The 23,288-nt window shown below is 54.0% G+C and overlaps 1 protein-coding gene across 3 annotated transcripts in view; it reads left to right on the forward strand.

Moving 5' to 3' along the window:
- Window positions 1–22,340, forward strand: part of FAM234A (family with sequence similarity 234 member A) — a 37,512-nt gene extending 15,172 nt beyond the window's left edge. For 2 of the 3 annotated variants that reach the window (XM_075010859.1, XM_075010860.1), the window contains 12 exons: window positions 2,804–2,918; window positions 4,503–4,808; window positions 5,870–5,986; window positions 6,366–6,554; window positions 10,856–10,986; window positions 13,814–13,946; window positions 14,376–14,514; window positions 15,802–15,942; window positions 16,668–16,746; window positions 17,558–17,710; window positions 18,788–18,890; window positions 19,025–22,340. In XM_075010859.1, the coding sequence (XP_074866960.1) occupies window positions 4,544–4,808; window positions 5,870–5,986; window positions 6,366–6,554; window positions 10,856–10,986; window positions 13,814–13,946; window positions 14,376–14,514; window positions 15,802–15,942; window positions 16,668–16,746; window positions 17,558–17,710; window positions 18,788–18,890; window positions 19,025–19,236 (1,662 nt within the window). In that variant the 5' untranslated portion in view covers window positions 2,804–2,918; window positions 4,503–4,543 and the 3' untranslated portion in view covers window positions 19,237–22,340. The remainder of the gene's footprint in view (window positions 1–2,803; window positions 2,919–4,502; window positions 4,809–5,869; window positions 5,987–6,365; window positions 6,555–10,855; window positions 10,987–13,813; window positions 13,947–14,375; window positions 14,515–15,801; window positions 15,943–16,667; window positions 16,747–17,557; window positions 17,711–18,787; window positions 18,891–19,024) is intronic. The other variant, XM_075010861.1, reaches the window with a different exon arrangement.
- Window positions 22,341–23,288: the final 948 nt, after the last annotated feature.

Genomic DNA, 23,288 nt, shown 5'->3' on the forward strand with positions numbered 1-23,288 from the left:
AGGACTGCTTTTTACTGTTTTGTGAAACAGAGAGAAGCAGTTTGCCTCCAGAAACACTGTGGCTGGGTTAAATTCCAGTAGGACTTCCCATGCTAAGTTGTGCTGGTCTTTCCCTTTGTACCCAGTTGACTTTGCTGGTTTGGAGGAAATAGAATTCAGATGCAACAGCCCTGACCAACGTGGCCTTCTCAAGCCTCCTTTTCTGTAATCAGGTGTTGGAAGCTGCTATGCCACCTGTTATCTGGGATTTTCCATCGCAGGGCTGGACACTGACTTATGCTACAGCATTAAGCACATGGGATTCTTACTACACACCCTTGCCAGATGGGGAAAACTGTAGAGTAAGAGTTGATCCAGGTCTTCCAGAGGAAACAGTTCTGTTCCTGCAGTATCGGCTCCACAAGCCCCATGGCCTCAGAAGGGAATGATTGTGTATTTCTTTGAACGCTGAATTGTCTGTATGCATGTGTCTCTCTGGCCAGTGGGTCTTGCCCATGTGCTCACGGTCTAGCTGATTAGAGGTCAGGAAGGATCTTCCTCTCGGGTCAGACTGGCAGAGCCTCTGGGGGCTTTCACCTTTCCTGAGTCATTTGTGGATTTGGACTAGTGTGAATGATGGATTCTCTGACTGGAAGTCTTTTAAATCAGTTAGTAAAGCAAATAGTAGTAGTAGTAGGCATCCTTCAGTCTGCATAGACTATGGATCGCGCCCTTTAACGTTTCAATTGAGGACTTCATTTACAGCGTCTATTGTGACTATAAAGACCCACACGAGAGTGACAGTCCTTGCTGCATCTCCTGCAGATGTCGTGGGTGTCTGGCAAGTCCTTATTGTGCTTTCTGTGCGCTCGCTTCTCCTCTGCTAGCTGTCTGATCTTCAACTCGCCCTTCTGAAGGCCCTTGTGTAACCCCTGCCTCCATCTGCTGCGGTCGTCTGCTAGATCTTCCCAGTTGTCCAGCTCGATGTCTGCCTCTCTGAGGTCTCTCTTGCAGACATCTTTGTAACGCAACTGGGGGCGTCCGGGAGGTCTTTTGCCAGAGGCTAGCTCACCATACAGGATGTCTTTTGGAATCCTTCCATCGTTCATCCTGTGGACGTGGCCAAGCCAGCGGAGTCAACGCTGCCTGAGGAGGGTGTGCATGGTTGGGATTCCAGCTTGCTCGAGGACGGCAGTGTTGGTCACTCTGTCCTTCCATGATATTCCGAGGATGCGCCTGAGGCAGCGCAAGTGGAAGACGTTCAGCCTCTTTTCCTGGCGGGCATACAGGGTCCAAGTCTCGCTGCCATAAAGGAGGGTGCTGAGGATGCAGGCTCTGGTGTGAGTGTACAGCTTGTTGTTATTCCACACTCTCTTGCTGAGTCTGGACAGAGTTGTGGCCGCTTTTCCGATCCTCCTATTTAGCTCAGTGTCCAACGACAGGGTGTCAGTGATGGTGGACCCGAGATAAACGAACTCGTGGACGACCTCTAACGTACAGTTGTCAATGCTGATTGATGGGGATTCAGCAACATCCTGACCGAGTACGTTTGTCTTCTTTAGGCTGATGGTAAGCCCAAAGTCCTTGCACGCTTTGGAGAACCGATCCAGCAGTTTTTGAAGCTGGTCTTCTGTGTGAGACACTACAGCAGCATCGTCTGTGAACAGCATGTCTCTGATGAGGACTTAGGATGTTAGGAATAATTAAAAAAGGGATAGAAAATAAGACGAAGAATATCTTACTTCCCCTGTATAAAACTATGGTACACCCACATCTTGAGTACTGTGTGCAGATGTGGTCTCCTCACCGCAAAAAAGATATATTGGCGTTAGGAAAGGTTCAGAAAAGGACAACTAAAATGATTAAGGGTTTGGAAGGGGTCCCATATGAGGAGAGGCGAGAGAGACTGGGACTTTTCAGCCTCGAAAAGAGGAGACTGAGGGGCAATATGATAGAGGTATATAAAATCATGAATGGTGTGGAGAAAGTGAATATAGAAAAGTTATTTACTTGTTCCCATAATATAAGAACTAGAGGACAATAAATGAAATTAATGGGTAGCAGGTTCAAAACTAATAAAAGAAAGTTTTTCTTCACACAGCGCACAGTCAGCCTGTGGAACTCCTTGCCAGAGGACGCTGTGAAGGCCAGGACTCTAACAGAGTTTAAAAAAGAGCTTGATAAATGTTTGGAGGTTAGGTCCATAGATGGCTATTAGCAAGGGGTAAGGTATGGTGCCTACCTAGCCTTTTGTTGAAGGTGGGAGATGGATGGCAGGAGACAAATTGCTTGATCATTGTCTTCGGTTCACCTCCTCTGGGGCACCTGGCATTGGCTACGGTCGGCAGACAGGATAGTGGGCTAGATGGACCTTTGGTCTGACCCAGTATGGCCGTTCTTATGATCAGAGGCCATTAGTAACCGCCAGAGCTTATGCATGAGGCTGTGTTACTGTCACAGCGATTAACGGCTCTGTGATTTTAGCAGATGTTTGTTCTTGTGAGTTCCGGCGAGAGGACTAAGTTTTAAACAAGAAATCCCTCGGTTGTCAAAAGTACCCTTTTGTGCACTGTTGCTGCCAGGGACTGTGCTGGGGGCAGCTAGCGGGGCAGTAGCCTGGGGGCCACAAGCCACGGGGAGCTCTGCGAAGCTAAGTTGCAAGGGGCAGGGCTCAGTCTTCAGCCTCGGGTAGTGGGGTGCCGGCTTCAGCTTCATGTACGTTTCTGTGATTTATCGTTTGTTGCCTGCTTCCTCCTCCCCAGGATTCTGCATTGAAAAAAATACCCCGGCCAAAATCATAGCCTAAGCTACGCCTCTCTTACAGGAGCCGGTGGCTGAGGGTCTGTTACGTGCAACATGCAAGAAGCCAGGCTAGATGATCACGATGGTCCCTTCCGGCCTTAAAGTCTGTGAGATCTGCTGCTGAGACTCCCGAAGAGGTAAATTGTTCAGACGGAATCCCAGCGTGTGACTGTTCAGGGCACAGCGCTGGAAAATTGGCTTTGTCATCGTGTTTATTGGCTCATAAATAGTCTTATATGACAAGCTGTCGTGCAGCTTTTGTTCAAGGCCATCAGAGCGTTATATTTTTCTTTCTTCCCTTCTCTTTCCCTGGCCTGTTTAATGAGGCCTCAGAGCTAACCTGGTGTGAAGCTGATTTTTTATTATGATGGTGGGCTTTAAGCTCTGGGTTTCTGAAACACACTTGATTTTTTTCAAGATGCTGCTTCTGGCTTTTGGAATAAAGTAGCAAGCAGACCAACCTGATTTGCTGCTTACATGACACAAGAGCTGTAATGGTCTCATGAATGTGACTCCGTTCAGCCAGACATGGAAACAAAAGATGCCCTGATAGACCAAAAGAAGGCGGTTACCCAAGCTAATGGTTGTCTCTTTGCTGTTTTTCCATTTACACTATTTCCATTATGGGCCTCACCCTGTGCTGATTAGACTCATGGGACTCTGAGTTCATTTGGGAGGTAGGATGCTCACAAATAAGAGCGTAGTGCACTTCAGAGTGCAAATGTAAAGACAAACCTTGCCTGTGCCCCCTGGAGAGGCAGTGTTAATGCCCCCAAGGCACGGCCTGCTGTCTTCTGCCAGCTGTGAAAGAGGCTCTTGGTGAAGCAGCCCAAACAGGAGGGCACTAGTTATAAATTACTTGCTGGGGGGTCCGAAGGAAAGTGGTCTTTGACAAATATTGTTTGAGCTCTAGAACTGGATAAAGAAGGGAGATTGTCTGAATAATGTATTCAACTGCTGGTAGAAAAGCATCGCAAATGTTACCAGGCCAGCCCTCGCTTCATTTTATTCTGGGAAGGAGTCTTGGCCCTGGATGGTGGACCACCCCGAGGCTGCAACGGTGCTGGGGAGCAGCGTTCAGGGCACTTTGGTTTCTCGGTGACGAGAGTTAACGGGTTTGTTTTAGCTGCTGTGCAGAACGACTCGGTGTTTGCTTTTCTCTCTCCCTGGGAAACTCCCATGGCCATAACAGTAGGGAAAGGCCTTCTGGTCTATCAGTATATCAAGCTCTCCTTCAGCCTGTATGGCCTAAGATTCTACTGAGCTCTTGTTAGCAAGAATCCAGGGCACCCGTGAAAGATGCTCTCAGTGCACACTTTCCATTCAGGTGACCTACAGCCCAGGCCAGAGTCTTCCAGTCGAGGATACCAAAGGCCTCATGTTCGCACTTCTTAATCTTCCCTATTCCAGCTGCATCCAGTCCAACTACTGATTTTATTTTCAGGTAAATGTCACTGAGCTGTTCTTCCTTCATCCTCCTTTTCTCCTCCCCTTGCAGCCTGGGAACCTCCTAATGCCAAAAGTTGCTTCCTGTTTCCCACAAAGCTGTGATGAGGCCTCGTGGTATTATTTGCTTAGTTCCTATTTAACACCAAGAGATTTTCCCCTGCTGTGCCATTGTTCCAATCCAAACATCTGAAGTAGTGACTGAATACTCTGTGCCTGGCTGGAGTTGATCTATTCCAAAGTCTATTGGAACGCTCTCCTTTCTGCTGCTGCAGGCAACTCCAATTGTCCGAGGAAAGCTGATGAGTATTCGGTGATGGATAACAAGGACTCGGAAGCAGAGATCCACCCTCTGAAGCAAGAGGATGGAAAAACTCCCGATAACCATGAGAACTGTACCGAGAAAGAAGGTGTCTGCAGGCAGCCCAGCCGCCTGTCGCAGCTCTCCCGATGGCGCACGGCTGCTTTCTTCCTCTCGTTATTCCTGTGTCTGATTGTGGTGTTTGCCTTTTCGTTCATCATCCCATGCCCAGTGAGGCCTGTTTCACAAAGGACTTGGAACCGAAAATATGACAGTGCGGGTGAGTCCGATTCAGTGTTTTTTAGTGGCCGCTTTCCTGTGCGCTTCATAATGGGGATGGTGGAATCCTGGCTAAAGAGTGGACTGCAGGGAGGTTACCTGTGAGCGTGTGAGCTGGAAATATCCCAGGTGTTGAGATGCAATCGCCTACCTTCATCGCAATGGCCTTCTGGTCAGTGTTTGAAATCTTTTATACGCAGGCAGATTGGGTGTCACCCTTGGGCATTAAAAAGGCACCAGATTGGCCCTCAGTTGGGCAGAGCTCGGGAAGGTATTTTTACAGAACTTACCTTTATTGTGGTTGAACTGTAACTTAGTTTTCTGTTAGTGCCTTTGACCTGAAATTTAAGTGCAGTTACAGGGTCCTACCTCCATCAGAAATCATACGTCTATTTTACAGTCTTTGGATGCGGGAAGGGAGAGCTGTGGACAGCTAGGAGCAGCTCCATTCCAGCCACCCCGCCAGGCCTTGGACGTTACCTTCCTTGCGGCTTGTCGCATCGCTTTAATCCGCTGCATTTACTGTCAGAGGGAGAACCTTATGTAGCAAAGTGTAGCCACGTCACACAGACTCGCACATCAGCCAGGGATCAAAACCAGCACTTCCAGCACCGTAAACACAGGCCTCTCCCCTTTCAGCTAAAGGAGAGGTGCATTGAGTGAGAGCTGGCCCCAGGCTGTTATCATCTACAAGTGCCAGCTGTTGGATGGGGGCTGTGGCAATGCCTTAGATCAGTGTATTGCATTTAGCGCAGTTTTAGAGCTTATCAGATTATCCGAACTGTTTGACTCCCCTAGTGCACAGGTTGGCAGATGGGTACTGCTGGAAGCACCGTTGTTGGTTTTATTTGTACGTTCATGGTAGTGCCTAGGGATCTCCGTTCTAGACCAGCGGTTCCCCCCATGTTAGGCGCTGTTCAGACACTCGTGCGATGAGTGCTAATCCACAATCAGGCTTGGAGAAAAGGCGTTTTCCTCCAGTTACCCGCATTATCCTTGTGCCCTTCAACCCTGTTGCTCCAAGCACTGGTCTCTAGCGTCTGCTTTGTGATCGCTCGGCAGTGACCTACAAGTTCCTGGCGGTAGAAGATGTGAACGAGGACACGGTGCGAGATGTTATCTTTGTTTTCAAAGACACCAACGGCAGCAGCGGTCTGAACGGCTCCTGCTCAGACGAAGGTAAGCGTGATGCTAAGCAGAAGCAGACTGGTGAGGGGTGGGCTTTCTCTTTTCGTGCTGGTCGGCAGTGCTGCTCCGACAGAGACCCCTGGGGTGGGTTGCCAGAGGCGGGGAATAAATCTTCCAAGGGGTTCGATGTCTGTGCAGCGGGTGTCAAGCCCAGCTGCTGTCTTTCTCTCCGTCCCAGAGCACAAAGTGCTGTTCCCCAGGCTAGAAGAAAGAGGCAGCCTTTGGAAGGAGCTTGTGAGTGTAACAGGGAAGCAATAGTGCTGGCCAGGCAGGAGCTGGGGGGACACCTTACACCCCAGAACTGGTTGTGTGCCCGGGCAGGTACAGGGGAGCACAGTACTCTTCCCTCTGCAATGTGTTCTGTCCTCAGGCCTTTCCGCACCATGTGCCTTTGTTGCTGCTGTCTCAGGCACCAATGGCAGCACACTCTGGGAGAGGCCTGTCACCAAAGACCTCCTCTGGTTGGATTGTGCCATTGAGAAGCTGGAAGGAGCTCAGTCCCCGGGCTGCCTGGTCATTGGGAACCCAGAGTTACTAACTGCAATTGATCCTCGTTCAGGTAGGCCGAGGGGCAGAACTTCACTAAAACACAGGCGAGTCAGACCTCTGTTATGGCTTTCATCCTTTCTGTCTCCCGGAGGGAGGGGAACCCCGGTGGCCTGCTGGCTCACGACTGACCTGCAGCCTCTGCAGTGCTCAGGTCTGCTGGGGAAATTAGACGAAACTTCAGCCGCGAGTGGTTTTCTTGGACGGTCTGGGGGCGTGTGATAGCAAACCTGAGGAGGAGAAACGTTTCGGTTGCTGATATGCCAACGCAAGGAACCTGGGCTCAAGCAAGAGCCACTGGAAATGTTCGTCTAGTAGAAATGTGATATAATTGGCATTCCTGAAACCGGATGGGATGTTTGGTGTTACTGTAGTTAAAATCACTGTTTGTCGCTAGTCCAGGAAGGACCAAGTGGTTCAGGGTTGGGGGGGCTCTCTACTCTGGACACCATGAAAGGTTTTACCTGTTGGTGACTCAGAAGTGCAGGGTCTTAATGTACATGGATCGATGTGCTAACGAGCAAAGCCCAGAAAGGTGGATGGTGGAGCTGTTACAGGCTCCCACGTGAAATCAGAGGAGAGGCCGAGTTACTCCTTAAAATACCAGTCTGTAACTGACGGAGAGAGAAAGTGTAGCCTTGAGAGATATTTGAATTTGGGAGGTGCGCACTGGGGGGTCTTCTGCGGCAGACGTCTTCAGAGTATCTAAAAATATAATACAATAATTTTGTAACACAAGGGGTCGTCATCTCCGCGTCCCCCGCCCCCACCTGGATAACTCTAGTTTGGTTCGGTGAATATGGACTCGAAGTTGGTGATTGTCTAGGCTGGGGCAAATGAGGAACGCTCTGCCTGTGTAGCTATACCAGTGCCCTGGCGTGCTGTATGGGCAGAGTGCACATAGGGTACACACAGCTTTTCCCAGCAGGCTGCTCTTTCACCCTTAGAGCCTGAGCCAGCTGTTAGTGTGCCAGTCTTAAAGGGCCCTGAGTGTAACTAGAGGCTGGTTAGCCCTGGCAAAATAGCGGGGAAGCTGAGATGGGGTTAAGTTAATAAAGAGTTTAGGGAAGGGATTATAATTTATGCCAGTCAACATGACTTCATGCCTAGATGTAATATGCCAGATGCTTTGTGCAGGTTTTTCCTTAGTATTGCACATGTCAGAGGGCTCACCCTGCTAGGCTGTATCCGCAAAAACAACGAGAAGTCTCGCGGCACCTTATAGACTAACAGACTTTTTGGCGCATAAGCTGTCAGGAGCCCCCAAAAGCTTTTGCTCCAGAAAGTCTGTAAGGCCGTCGGGTGCCAGAGGGCTTCTCGTTTTTGAGTATTGCATGGCATTCTGAGTCCCCACTGAACAGCACTGGCAAAGAACAAGGTACAGGTGCCTGTGGGGAGCCCTCTGTGTTTCTCCTGGGGCTGTGCAGGGATCGCTACCAGAGCGGGTAGACGGGTGCGGTAGCTCTCCTCCAGCATGCTAAAAATAAGACTGTGGCCACCGTGGCACAGGCAGCAGCTTGGGCTAGACACCTGCGTGTGCACTCAGGGCCTTGGGTGGGTTTGCACTCAGGGGGTAGCCCCAGCTGCCTCCTGTGCCCTTGGGGCCACACTGAGTACAAACACCCCCAACTCCTGGGTGACTAGCCTGTGCCGTCCGAGCCACACTGCTCTCTTTAGCATGCTCGCACACGTCTGTCTGCCCGCACTGGCAAGATTCCCCTGGGACGTCTTAAAATCCAGCCTGGATGCCTTTCTAGAAGATATGCTTCCACCAAAGACAAGTTATGGGGCTTGATATGGCGCTAATAGGGTGTACTGCAATGGCCTGCTCAGTACAGGTGGTCAGACTGGAAGATCTGATGGGGTCTTTCGGGCCTTACAGCAATTGTGAATCTCTGAATGACTTTGTGCTGATTTTTAAAGCTGTGGATGTCCCACTCTGTGTTAGCAAAGTCACCTCTACGTATCTCTGTCATTCCTGCATCTCAGGGATCCTGAGGTGACCAGTGTGTTCTTGACCTGTTCATCCAACTATTTCCAGTGTAGATGGGAGGGAGCAGGGAGGAGAAGAGGAAGTCAGAACGAAGGCCCAATGGTACGGGAAGGGGCAAAGGAGGAGGTGAGACCCACAAGAACGGAGAGGGTAAAGCGGGACCTGAAGAGCTCCTGGCCTGAGTGTAGCCAGTCAATCGGCGGCTAGCAATTGTGGAACTTGACTGGACCTGGAGTTCGTTCTCTGTCCGAAAGGGCCTAGAGAAGGTCATCGTTGCTCTCCATGTGACTCCTGCTCCTAAAACCGGTGCCATATGTAGCAATGAGACCACTAATGTGCAAGGAAGAGCCGCTCAAATAAGTACACTTCTGGCCAAGCAAACCAAGGTTGAACGTTATCCTGATGGAATTTGTGTCTGTCTATAATATAACTTTTGAACTCCAAATCCAATCAATATTGACTGGCTAAACTCAGACCAGGAGCTCTTCATGTCACCCTTTGCTCTCTCCGTTCTTGTGGGTCTCGTCTCCTCCTTTGCTCCTACCCGTACCATTGGGCCTTCGTTCTGACTTCCTGTGTTCCTCTTCTCCTCCCTGCTCCCTCCCATCTACACTGGAAATAGTTGGATGAACAGGTCAAGAACACATTGGTCACCCGGGAGACTGGAGAATTCTGATGCTCCGTCCTTTTTTGAAGCTCCCCTTGAGCTGGCATTGGTGTTCCAGGGCCACTTAAAATCAGCGTCCCGCCCCCCGCGCCCAGGTAGCTCGTTCCAGGGAAAGATTCCGTCATAGCAGGTAGAAGGATGCCGAATTCACAGAGAAGTCTGGCATGGTTTTCTTTCTCGTCTTCTGCCATTGACTAAAGTTTCTAAAGCCGCCTCACAAAAGCAGCAGAGAGATGGAAATCCCCTCGGAAGAGTCGAAATAAATAGCTACTAGACTCATTAGTCTGTCTGCTTATTGTACGATGCCGCTTGCAGTCTGATGTCTTTTCTTTCAAGCACTTGCTGCCCAGCACGGTTGCTTGAGGTACTGGATGTTGATTCCGAGTTATTCTAGTCAGGCTTGCCTCCCTTTGATGGGATTTCACGTCTCAAGGAGTCACCACAAAGAGCACATGAGGACTGGTCAGAGCTGAATGAATTTGTTCCGAAGGGTGCACCTTCACTCCAGGAGAGATTGGCCCTGCCATGGTTGATCTTCAGGAGGTCAATTTAGTGCACCTAGTAGGAGAGTGCTAAATGGCGCTTACAGAGGACCTGTGTCGGGGCTAGTAGTCCTTCCCCCCGTTAGGAGTAAGGGAGGTTGATGGAGACGCAGACTCCCGTGGACCTCTCTCAGTAGAGACGGCACAGAAGCCCAAAGTCAGGCGTGTGGACTCCAGCTATGTAATTACTGCATATGGAATTGAGAACCTCGATTCTCTTCCCCTTCCCTGCTTTGGGCTGGGGTTACCTGTTGTCAGAAGTCATCTGTCCCTTGTGGAGGTGAGGTTCTCCCCAGTCCCCGATGTCTCTGGAGTCCAGCTGTGGCCTACTGCACCACGCTCAGGCGTGCGTTTGCAGTATGCTCAGAAGCCACTTCGTAGCATCAGTGAGAGATGTTTCTCTTAGAGCAGGCTCCACAACACCTGACGTCCAGTCCCAGCCAACGCATCGGCTTTTTTGTTCAGGATTAGGTTAGATGCCTTAATGCCGGCTGTATTTGGGCCCTTTCCAATCAGAGTCCCCAGTTGAAAGCCAGGTTTGAGCTTCACCTACAAATAAAACCTATGAACCTTTGAATTTATAATTCAGATGCAAAGGAAGTCCCGAACGGCAAAGTGCTGAATCTGACATCCCAGTGCACAGAGCAGCGTGCTGATGCAGAATGAGCTGTCAGGCTGGGGGGCTGTCTCAGAGAACAGTACATGTTGGATCTCTCTAATCTGGAACAGTCTTGTCTGGTAACACGTGTAATCCGACATGATTTTGGTTAGTTGGGTGACCACAAATCCTGGGTGTGGCCAAGTTTCCCGCAGTCCCATGAAGTCTGTTTCCAACCGTCAGCCCTGGCTCTCAGGGTTCTGTGCTGTTATTTAGCTGTATTTGACCCCTAAATATCTTCAAAAAGCCCAGCAAGCAGTGGAGGTGCTGGTAATGCTGCTAGACAATATCGACCTCCCGTGGTCTGGTAAATTCTCTCATTCAACACCAATCAGGTCCTGAGGATGAATACCAGATTAGAGAGGTTCAACCTGTAACAACAAATTCTTCCTTAGCCCCACAGAACCACTAAACAATATTCTGAGTAAACGTTTCTCATAACTCTGTTTTTCAGGGAAAGTTCGATGGAGACAGTTTAACAGTTTTGGAGCTAATTATACTGTGATGACCCCCTTGTTAAAGCTACCAGACGTGAACGGGGACGGTGTGCAGGACCTGATGATCTTTACCACTGCAGGAGACGAGGTACACTGTCATGTTGAGCCACGACAGCCCCTTTGCACATACTGCTAGGAGTAACAGGCACGTCACTCATGGCACAGTTCTAAACCAGAAAGAACCCCTGAAGGCCTGTGTTGAGACCAGCACTTTTCACTAGGGCGGGCCCCGTGCAGAAAGGATGTGGGCATGCTGCCATTAGCTCCCCAGCTCAGTAGAACTATGTCATTGATTTAACAATATAGACACCACTAACACCAGCTACAACAGTGCCATGCAAATGTCTGTTTGCCCTTGCAGGTGACATTGTAAATGAGAAGAGGGGAGCATTATCTCCTGCGATTTTAAACAAACTTATCTGAGTGATTGGCTGACCAAGATACAGGACTGAGTGGACTTATAATCTCTAAAGTTTCATATAGTTTTCATTTTAATGCGGTTATTTTTATACATAATTCTACATTTGTATATTCAACTTTCGTGATAGGTTGCCCAGCAGTATTTGTATTAAGGGAATTGAAAAACTGTTTCTTTTCTTTTTCAGTGCAAATATTTATAATACATGACTACAATGGGACAAACCATATGCCTTTTCTGTGTTGTAATTGCAATCAGTATATTTGAAAATGTGAAAAACATCCAAACATATTTCTGTAAAAGTATTCTATTATTGTTTAAGAGCACGATTAATCATAATTAATGTTGCTAATTGTTTGACAACCCTAGTTTGAACACATTCCATGCTCTGCTAAGCCTTGTCAGGGATCTGAGGTTTTCTTTGTCCTGCTCAACTTCATTAGGCATTGCCGGGTGAACCTTTCTCCGGCCCTTGCAATGGAGTGATGAGCTGGGGTTCTCCCACATCCAAATAACCAGTGTCCTTAATGTGGCAGATGGGCCGTAGCACCTTTATGTTAAGTTTTACTGCTTGGAAGAAGCCAGTCTTGGAGCAGTTGTGAAGCAGAGTGATTCTGTTGCTGAATAGAGCTGAGAATGAAAGTGACAGCATTGCAATTAGCAGAAAGCTCCGTTTTACTGGTTTTTCCTGAGAGTGGTTGTAGAGTCCAGCAACAATGGGGCAGTTCAGAGGCTCCAGCAGCTGGGTGGGTGGATTTTAAATGGCCATTTTCCTGACAATCTCATGGGGTGCTAGGGCTGTGAATACAATGCTTGCTGAGACCTTAATCTCAAGTACACAGAGAACAGTTTGTGCTGCTGTAGGCTCTTCATTATGCTTTGTGTTTGTTTCTATGCGTCTCTGTGCCAGGCAGCCCTGCCAAACCATTTGCTTCTCACCCATAGTCGTTGATTTGTGTATTAACGGTGAACTGCGAGGGGGAAGGGGAAAGGAATCAAAAACAGACCAGGGAGACAGCACTTCCGCTAAGGGACATTTCTATATTCTGTCTTCAGAGCCTCTCCTGCCTCTTCCCTGTCCGCACGTATCTCGCCTGCTGGCTGTGCTTGTTAGCTTGTCGTATGAATCTGAGCCCCGTTTTGGCTCCCTGTGCTCTGTTCTGCTGAAGGCGTTTCTGGCATGCCTGCTGAATGCTCCGCTTCCGTGCTCCAGAGCTTTCCGGCTGGTCAGCAAGTTTCCCGGTCTAACAACCGGCATCCTGCCATTGACTTTAATGGGGGCAGGTTTGGCCACGTAGCACTGCCGTTGGCTAGAGCTAGCCTTAGTAGGAGCTCAGTTCGGGGGGATGATCCTTCCCCTGATCCAGAAGGCCGTGGTTTCAAGTGTTACCCCAAGACTTGGGATCCTAGCTAGCATAGGCTTTCTGGGGATTGGTAGAGAAAAGAAGGAGCATAGAACATTAAATCGAGTGCCTTCTGCTCTTCTTTAGGGCCACGTGGATGTCAGAGATCAGCTAGCGCTATTCAGAAAGAGGGCAGAGCAAAGCCCGGGTCCTAGATTGCCTCCCTCAATAAATCAGTGAGGAGAGACCCAGCCAGTCACAGAATTGTAGAATACTAGAACTGGAAGGGACCTCAGGAGGTCATCAAGTCCAGTCCCCTGCCCTCATGGCAGGACCAAGCACCACCTCTGTCTTCCCTGTTATTCATCTCACCTGTTCTTAAATACCTCCAGGGATGGAGATTCTCCAGCCTCCCCAGGCAATTTATTCCAGTGCTTCACCCCCCGACAGAAAATTTTTCCTAATGTCCAACCTAAACCCTCTTTGCTGCAACGTAAGCCCGTTGCTTCTTGGCCTATTGTGCTGCTGTGGGTGGGGTAAGATAAGCGTCCTGTTGAACTGAACTTCCCTGTTGTTCAATACACCTGCAGAAATGCGCAAGCACCAGCAGTTCTGTAGAGTCACCTTTGCTACTGCCGATAGCGCTAACGCTCCCCCGTGGTTAATTACGCACAATAAAGTGTCAGCGAGGCTTGTGCCAGACAGTGACACCTAGCGGCCACATGGCTATGTTGTGACTTGTGCGTTGGGAATTGCTTTGTCTTAAGTGCTGGTTTTCAAACTGTTTGACAGCTACAAACCCCTTTCTTAATCATATAGTGCACTGCGTCCCTCCATCCGGGATAGGTGCGTCATATACCTGTGATTAGATCGGTAAATAAAATGTGTTGACTGCCATTGCGGGATTTTCCCAGACGTACCCCTGATGAGCTCAGTTGGAAAACCACTGTCTTAAGCCAACAGCAAAAAGCCATCCGTGGCATTTAATGTGTCCTCTGATGTGTGGAGAAAGCACCTCAAAGACAGGAGGGGATTCTTCCAGCTTGCAGACTGGGCCCAGGTAGCCACCTTTCCAGCTCAGGCTGTCAGGGTTGAACTGCAACAGCAGTGGTGTTAATGAGTATTTGTTTTTATGGCTTTAATTTTCTCTATAGACTAAAAGTTTCATCTATTCGGGGAAGGACGGAGAGCGGATTGGAACAGGTGGCAGACTGAGTCTGGGTGCGAGCCCTGGTTATTTCATGCAAGTGACGAAGAGTGGTTCCTACTATGTTCTCTTCTATACGGGTGAGGCTTCTTGCTGGTTGCAGCTAGAGATACTTTTGGTACTGAGAAATGACTGTGGCTTTAAAATCCTAAACATTCTTCCAGCTGGCCCTGCCGTGTTCCACATTCTCACAAGACTAGCGTCTAGGCTGTGAAATAACATTCAAGGTAGAGCATCAGAAGAGCCCTCTGCTGAGAGTAAAAGCTCACCTGGAGAACCCAGGGAGCACTCTCTGCAAGTCGTTGTGTTCTTTGCACAGCACGTTCGGATGTACGTTTGAAACACAGGCATCTCTTTGCCCATGGGTAGAGGGCAGGTTGCTCGGTGAGCCTGTTCTTCCCGAGGGGTCTGACGCACAGTTTCCGAGGAGAAGGGGTCACATTTGTCCAGGTTAGTGCCAGGATCAAGGCAAGCTCCCTCCTTAGCCTGGTTCCTCTTTGTTTGTGCAGAGGATTCGCTTTATGGCTACTCCTTGAAGGATCTCTACAGCACGGCTACCGGGATGGAAAGTCAACCGGCCAGTCTCAAGCAAGACCCTCAGTGGGAGAAGAAGATCGAGAGCCCCACGCATCACATACCTCTTCTCAGGTAGCAGCACCACATCCTCCTGGCCTCGTGGTTGAAGCGGAGGGCTCAGATGCGCTCGTTGAAACACGTAGCTGTGCGATGTAGCCGTCTCTCAGAGCTCTTGGCTGTCCAGGAGCATGTTCCAGTACCAGACACTTGAGGAGACGGCGGGGGACGCAGGCTCAGTAATGAAGGCAATGGGGGAGGATGTAATTCTGGATGCGGGGAAAACGCCAGAGACAGGGGTTTGGGGGAGGTACTGAATGTGGCACACAGGTAAAACTAGGGGGAAAGAGTGAACCTGAGGCTAAAAAGCACAAAGCAGCAAGATGTGTCAGGGTGTGGATTCTCCATCAGAGAGAAGGGATGGGACAACCCGCAGTAGGTACAACTCAAACCCAATCTGTCCAGAGCCCGGCAGGGTCCCAGTCCTGTGTTGGCCCCGGGAGGATGTGATGTCTTGTCTGTGCTTTATTTCTGTGCTGTGTGGCGAGTTCCGGTTCCGATTCCGATTCGGTTGACATGAAACCCACCAATCCAACGTGGAATGCGTATGCGCGCAGCCTTGAGCAGCCAGCTGCATTGTGGGTAAAGCACAGTCCCAGTCACTCAAAGTTGAGACAATCGCCAGTTGAAAACTTGCAAACCTGCAGCACTGCAAACTCTCCTGCTCCTTCTCCGCACGCTCACCCCTCAGCTCCATCACCGACACCCTCTGAATTCCAACGGCTGGTTCAACGCTGCCCAGCCACCCGGCCTCCGCCACAGTCGGCGCCATTACGGAGAGCTGCATGGGTTGGATGTGGCTAACGCCAGGGGGCGGGTGGAATATCCGAGAGCGGGAGATGGGCACACGCCACCTTCGTGTGTAACTGCAGGGGATAAAGGAGTTTTCCAGACCGTGGGGTTGGTCACTCACTCACTAGACAGGACCTGAATCTCTGCTGCGGCGACCAGGCCCAGGGGGCGCGAGGACACTTCCAGATTGCAGTGATCTGTCGTAAAGAAACAAAGGGCACAAGCCTGGAGCTCGCTGCTCAGGCAGCCGTTGAGGGCAGGAAGAGTGAATGCTTCACCTCCCTTGTACGTGGTGCGCTGCTCTCTGCAGAGGGAGAGATCCCACTTGGGTGGGGAGAGCTGGCAACCTACAGCTCCTCCTCCCCGAACGTTGGCTTCAGCAGAGCCTGGCCCTGCCCGCGTTCCTTTCCTTTTCCTGATGGGCCAATAGCCTTGGATTTCTGCCTCCCGCGTGCCGGGAGTGAAGTGGCGCCCCCAGTAGGAAAGCTCACCACTGCCTTGTCTTGTCAGCCCTGGGGACGTTCGCTACCTGGTGAAGATTCCCGGGAGATCAGGGGGGAATATCTTGGTCGTGAAGTCAGACACGGTGGAGCTTCTCCATGGACAAACTCTCAACTCCCTGTGGACTGTCAACGCCTCCCGTGTCCTCAGGTAACGCTGGCCAGGCCGGAGAGAGATGCTCCTGCTGCTTGTGTCCAGACACACACACACGTTGTGTTCCAGGGAAACACGGCCCCTCCCTCCCGTGGAGCGCATGGTTCATGTAGCTGGTGTCACCTGAAGAGCTTGACTCTGTGCTGTGATGGAGCCTCAGTCAGTCAGGGGGCGTCCAGCTGAAATGGCTGCAGTTTGGGGAGGGAGGGACGGTGTTGTGGTTCTTCCAGGAGGGTCCCTTCCCAGGAGCCACAGCACGGCGCGAGGGCCGAGGAGGTCACACCGCTTGGTGCGTGGGTTTTTTTTCTGTGCTAAATCTTCCCAGCTAGCCTGGCCTCAACCCCTGCCCTGGTTGCCAGAGCCACGAGAGTGGATGGAAGCCTGTATCCCGCAGGGGGATGAATCCTCCTACTTTTTGAAGGTCAAGGCTGACCAGGTGAACTCCCCAACTTTTGTGCCCAGGCCTGGCTACCTCTGCCCCAGGGGCTGATGCTCCCCCAGTCTCAGGGGAGAGGTAGAACCTGGGAACTTTCAGCCCAGGAGCACAGTGGCCTGTCCCCCAGCTCTTCCAGGTAGTAGTACCCCATGCTGAGCCACCGGGGACTAGCTGCTCCTCCCCAGCCTGGGGGTGGGCTGGGTACAAGCTACTCTAGACACATAGGCCTGGGCCTGAGACACCTCCCTGGCCGCTCAGTCCCCTCCTCCTCTTGTGCCTCTTGCAGCGAGCCTGTGCTTGGTTACTACACGCCTGACGTCCTCCACATCGTCCTTGAAAGTGGGGTGGGACCCACCCGGAAGAAGGTCTGAGAGCTCTTTGCTGTGATTTCCCCCTCTCCCTGCTCATTTGCCGGCGCTCACCTGCGGCGGGTTGGGCTCGAATGCCATGTGCCCCAGGAGCTAGCCCTGCAGAGGGGATCCGGCTTGCTTGGCCAACGTCAGTGGCCTTTGTGCAGGTTTCTCCTCAGGAGGTTCCTCCATCATGTGGAGGTCGTCCCTCCTGCAGGGAGCCAGCCATGAACGGCAGGTGAATGTAAAGGCAGGGGCACTGTCTGACTCTCCCCTCGCCTCCAGGTGCGGCTCTGCACTGACACGGCCACCCTGCTTTAAACCACCTGCCTGGGGAAGTCCCGACATGTCCCCCTGCAGGGCTGTGTTATGCACGTGTTTGGTGGGGATTTCAGCAGGGATCGTCCCCCAGGCTGGAGAGGGAGATACACATCTCCTAGAGCTGGAAGGGACCTCAGGAGGTCATCTAGTCCAGTTCCCTGCCTCTTGGCAGGGCCAAGCACCATCCCTGACACCTATTTGCCCCAATCCCTAAATGGCCTCCTCAAGGATTGAGCTCACAGCCCCGGGTTTAGCAGGCCAATGCCCAGGCCACTGAGCGATCCCTCCCTGCCGAAGGAGCACAGAGGCCGGCGGAGCTGGGGAGTGAACATGGGAGAGGTGGGTAGCTCTGAAGTGGGCTGAGAGCAGGGGCTCCGAGCTCATGCCGGGGAGTTGAGCTGGCTGGCCTGCCTTGCAGCCCAGCACTGTCCCCTGAGGGCGGGGTGGAGCTGGGCCCCGACTCTCGCCGTGCTCTAGGGTAAGCCCACTCGCTCTTCTCCGCCAGATCGTGGTTGTGGAGAGCGGCTCTGGAGCAGTCCAGTGGGAGCTGGAGCTGAATTCAAGGGCCGGGAGTCCAAGGCCCGCCACGCTCACTACTGCAGATCACCGGTCCATGTTCCTCTTCTGGGGAGACTACCAGGCAGAGGCCAACGACACGGTGAGGGCTGGTGAGCGGGGGCAGCTGAGCTCGAACGGGCATTGGCAGACGCTTCTGCAGTCTGCTCATCCGTGGGGGTGAAGCTCTTTGCCTTTCCTGGACCTTGTGCACATGTGGCCCGGTGTGTTTGGCTAATACCGCAGTCCCCTCCTCTCCCCCCGAGATGACCTGCGCTGAACCCCCCATCGTCACGTCAAGTGCTGGTGCTGTGCTGCCCTTGCAGGGGACGCAGCCCAGGTCTAAGCAGGGAGCTCTCCGCTGCGCAAAGGGACAGGTGCTCACTAGGCTGGGCCGCTGGCTGTTCCTTAAGCCAGCATTTCCTCGTATGCAGAGCCTGGCTCTCGAAAGCCCGGCAGCAGCCCAGCGCTTTGGTGTGCCGTGGGAGGGCTGCCAGGCAGCAGCTGCGCAGGTCACCTGGCATGAGAGGGCAGCGGCGTAGCAGAGTCTCTGTATCTTTACAAGCTGCTAGATACCAGCCGGTGCTGGTGCTCCCAATGGAGGCTTAGGTTTAATTTTTACATGTCGGGCAGGGCCTCGGCAGAGCCGGTTTGGAGGCCGTGAGTTCTCTGTAGCCCCTCAGGCGTTGTCCAGCTCTCCCTGCCCAGAGCCAGCTCCAGGGCTGAGGTACATAGCAGTCTGAATGGGAGTCTGCTGGCACCTGAGCCCCTTGATGCCGGGAAACAGGCCGGGGAGGGCTGAGAATTGAGCGCTGCTGCTGCTGCTGCTGCTGCTCTGCCTTTTGCCAGCATTAGCCCAAGTGTTGTGTGGGCGCTTGTTTTCCCCAAGACGCTGGGTACGTCCTCCAGACGCCGCCCCTGCCCAGGCCGTGGCTGTGGCTGTTCAGGAGTGTTCTAGGGAACAGCCAGGCTCTTGGGGCATTACGTGCCAGTGAAGAACCCAGCTCCAGGGCTGGCGGGACTTGTCAGACCAGCACCGACCTCTGTCCAGCTCTCGCATTTGGCTCCAAGAGCTGGGTAAAATCCGGTTCATTTCCTCCAAGTCCGGGGGGCTTTGCTGGCTCCTGCCCCACCAAGTCAGGCGCTGTGCTCCCTGGCCCTTACGCCTCGCTTGTTTCAGGGCTCCACGGTGCCTTCCCAGAGCCTGTATCTGTTCCATCCCTCCTACCCCAATGCTCTCTTGGAGCTGAGCAACAGCACTGACCAGATAGCCGCCTTCGATGGTGAGTGCTCCATGGACACACCCTGCCTGGCTCTTGGCGCTGTGCACCCAGGCCGTCTCTGACGAAGCCTGCAGCGCTCGGACCAGCCCTGCTGCCAGGCAAGGCTCTGGCTGTAACCCCCTTCTCCGTTGCAGCGGCGCTGTTCGAGCGGAGCCGGCACGCCTGCTACGTGTTGGTGACGGGGCCGCAGAGCAGTGAGGGGCCGGGCTGGGTGTCCGTGGCCAAGCGGAAGCTGAAAGAGGACGTCTCCAGCAGCCGGGTGATCTGGCTGAGCCAGGTGGCGGGGGACAGCGAGGAGTACATCAGGCAACGCTTCTTCAGGATGCGATTCAGCAGCCAAATCTGAGCTCCCCGAACGCTGCTCTGTGCTCGGCTCCGGGCTGGCTGCTGCCAGGGACTCATTAAACCCAGCGCTCGGACTCCGTGGCAAGCTGCCGTTCTCGATCCACAAGCCAAAGCTGGCCGCTGAGAAACCAGCCCCACCACATTCACCTGGCAGCCTGCTGGGCTTGAGCCTCAAACCCTGCACAAGCGACCTCCGGCCCACCCACCCAGCCTCTGACTGCTGGTGCTTCAGGCCCCGGCTGTCGCTAACATGCCACCATGGGCAGACCTGGCTCTTTCCCGAACCACTGCAGGGCGTATCTCCACCAGGGCCACCTCCCAGCATGTCCCGGCCCAGGGGAGCACGGCTGGGTGCCGGAGAGCGACTGGATTGCTCTGTCCTCGGTGTTTGCAGTGAGGGAGTGTGCGTGTGTGTCTGGGGGCAGTGCAAGGAAAGGAGGGAATGAGTGTGCGTGTGTGCTCACGAGTGCTTGTGCGCTGTTGGCTTTTCATTCCCCTTTGCCCACGTGGACAGACAGGCTGTCCTGAACAGGAGTTTTCACCCGTTTCAAAGCCTGGTGTGGACACGGTGCGTTTGGTGCTTCCCTGGAGGCCCTGCGTGCTGCTCCCCAGGGCTGAGGCGGTGAGGTGGGTGCTGCTCGAGCCCAGCAGGGCGTGCGGTGGCTGGTGAGCAGATACGCCAGGCTGGAGAGAGACACACCAGAGTGCGGTTCTTCTGTCTCTGTGGAAGCAGCGTTCCCTCATTTTCCAAGCCCCCTGCTGCCGTTGTGCCCCCGCAGGCGGAGCTGTGGCCTGCTGCTGGCTGAGAAGTGCACGTTGCCCTTCTCCACGTGGGCGCTGGACTCTGCTCTGCCCATCGGGAACGGAACTGCTAGCGACGTGCCGATTACAGAGGGCGCACAAGCCAGGCCAAGCCCCCGCACAGCTGCCCTGTCCTCAGAGTGCTAGCACATGCGCCGGGCTCATCTGCTGTGCAGCTCAAGTGTCCCTGGCACCGGGGTGCTCCTTGCAGGCGCTCCAGAGCAGCGTTCCCTCTAATTTTTTCCACCCAGGGGCAGAATAAATTTTTATGTGCACCACCAAGAGAAACACATGCTGCCGGCTGTGGGCGCTCTGCTAAGCAGCTGGGCAGCACCTGAGTATCTCTCCCGGGCAGCTGCCCGAGGGCTCAGCTGAGAGGGAGCCCTGCTCCAGGGCAGTGCGGCTGTGTCCTTGCTAGGGCCAGGCTGGCTGGTCCCAGGGGTGTGCTGCCCGGCGGAGGAGACCCAACTTCACCTCACCACCCCGCGAGGAGAGCCGCCGACACCCCCCTGAGCAATGGGGACATGGAGTCAGGCTGCGCAGGGGTCGTGCCACGGCCTCTGTGGGAAAGATCTGCAGGTCAGTCTGCGAGGGCCTGACTCCTGATCCCCTCTGCTCTTGCTGCCAGCGCCGGCTGCTGTGGGGCAGGGTGGGCGCTTGGGTGCTGGTCAGAGCGGGTGCTAGGCTGCTGCTGCGGTGGGGGACTGTCTGCTGCGGGGTCTCCCTTGGCACCCCGTGGGGCCAGGCAGAGCGCAGGTGGAGCCCACGGGGAGGGGCTGGGCCCCGAAGTGCCCTGGCACCGCTCTGCAGAGACGTGGCCTGTGGATTGTGCCCATGTCCAGCGGCGCAGGGGCCGGGTGTTCCAGGAAGCTGCTCAGCAGGCTCGTGGGTCGGAGCGGGCGCAGCGCTGCCCTCAGGATAGAGCAGGGCCTGTGACACCTCAAGGGGAGACTCGGGGTGGCCATCCCCAGTGGGCACGGACGGGCCAGGCACGAGGAGGGGCTCGGCACTCGCCTGCCTGTGGCCTGGATCAGGGCTGAGCACAGGAGCACCGCAGGGTGAGGCGGGGCCGGGCAGGACAGCAGAGCTGCTTGTGTCGGCTTGCTCTGCCAGCACACGGTGCATCTGACTTGGCTCCTCACCCAGGCCCTAGGGAGCAGCTCCAGGCAAAACCAACCGCAGCCTCTGTGGCTGGGGTTTGCTGGCGTGGCATTGGGCCCGCTTCAAAGGTGGCCGGGGTTCCCTCTGCCCAACCCGCCAGCCCTTTGCCAACCCCTGCGCTTGTTGAGGGCTCTGCCCGGTGCTCCCTGGCACGAAGGGAGCAGAACAGGTGAGAGCAGGGACCTGCGCTCCCACCAGGGCAGCGTCTTGCTCTTCGGATGTCCCCAGCCCATGCAGGGAGTGGGCTGGCGCCATGGCTCCTGACCCGGCAGGGCCCCAGGGACTGCAGGCTGCATCCTGTGCGGGGCCACGGATTCCCTGGGCTTCTCTGGAGATTCCCCTTCTGCCTGTCGCGGTCCTTGGTCGGTCTGAGTGCCGGAGGCAGAACCTGGCGGCGTATCTCTGCTCTCGCTCAGGCTTCTGCCATTCCCCACCCTTCAGCAGCATGGCATGCTACCAACCTGAGCCCCTCAGCCCCTCGCTTGTTCCCTTGGCGCCTTACAGCACAGCAGCCATTCTGGCCTGCAGGGCAGAGAGCTGGTCTGGTAGGCCAGGTAGCGCCCCAACGCATGGCAGGAGTGGAGGCTGGGGACGCTTGGGTGTGCTGATTGCACCGTGCCTTGGACACGCACCAACCCTGCAGCTTGCATGTTGGTGGCGCCCATCTTATTCCTCTGCAGCTCGTCTGTCGCCGAGCCCCCCAGCGGGGATGTGTCGTGCGCTTCAGGAACGCGCTGGGCTCTTCCCTTTCCTGACCCCTGTGATGCAGCCCCTTCAGGCCCGAGAGCCAGAGCCTCGGCTCCTGGAGACTTTCCCGGCTGCGAGATCCTCTGTTAACACGTCCCTTGTGACTTAAAAACGCCGGCTCCCTTTGGCAGTGTTGGTGCCAAGCTAACGCCCTCGCCATGGTGCAACACTTTCTTCCCGCCGCTTTCTCCCGGGTCCTTGCTTTTACAGCCGTGGGCGAGTGGTTCGTTTGTGCCTTGAGTCAGTGACTGCGCTGGGCAGAGCTCGCCCTGGGCGGGGACCGGTGTGTTCTGTAGCACAAGGGTTCTCGATTTGGTCCTGTAACTTATTGTGAATGTTGCTGTGCCAGGCGTGGCCTAAGAGACGAGTCAATAAACCTCTTTCGTGGTGTTTGTAGACGGTGCGTTGCTTCGGTCCCTAATGAACCCACACGGCCAGGCCCAACCGGGGAGGGCAGCAGATCAGAAACAAGAAGAAGTCCTGTGGCACCTTATAGGCTCAGATATTTTGGAGCGTAAGCTTTGATGGGCAAAGACCTGCTGCGTCAGATGCAGGAGGAGAGCAGACATCTGGGGAGCCAGTGCTTTTCCCCCTCCCTTCACTGGGAGGAGACCACTCCCCTCCTGCCGTTTCAGAGGAGCTCAGCTTGCCGTGGGCGGCAGGTCGTTAAAGTAGCAAACTCCCCTTTCCTGGGCTCTCGCGTGACGTCCAGGCCCACGTCATCTGCTCAGCCCCATCGCTCACTGGCCCACTCGCTTGAGCGTCCCTCTCTTCTGTCCATTGTTTAAGCGGGGCAATAAGCCCGGCCCCTAGCGTCCTATGACACTGCATTAAACGCGGGCGCTGTCTCAGGCCCCTTTGCCTGGGGCCAGCTTGGACTGAAACGGCCTTTCCCTGCCACTGCAGATCTAGAGTGGCCCTGGTCATGACACTTCCCTGTCTCCCCACTTCTGGGACCACCGGCCAGGCACTCATTGCATTGTCTGAAGAGTATCCTCTCACACCTCCTATTTAAACTCAAGCCTGACTCCTGCTCTTCTAGCCCCTGGGCCAGGTTTAATCTTGTCCCGCATGTTTCCTCTGCTTCTTACCCCGGTGACGCATGCAGCCGGGGCAGGTGAGTTCAGAGTCTCCCTCCCCAAACCACGTGAACTAGGGGTCCCAACCAGCTGGGCTGGCCGTGCCCTCTCAGGAGCACATCAGGTGGCAGCGACTAGCTGGAAAACGAGCGTCCCTCCCCTTTCCCAGCAGCCGTGGAATTGGTCAGCCTGGCCAGTTCTTCCAAGGGACCAGACCAAAAGAGACTGCGGGGCTTGGACCCTTTGAGCTGCTTGTGATATAGAG

This window comes from Carettochelys insculpta, chromosome 16, assembly GCF_033958435.1.
Source record: "Carettochelys insculpta isolate YL-2023 chromosome 16, ASM3395843v1, whole genome shotgun sequence".
Taxonomy (NCBI): domain Eukaryota; kingdom Metazoa; phylum Chordata; order Testudines; family Carettochelyidae; genus Carettochelys; species Carettochelys insculpta.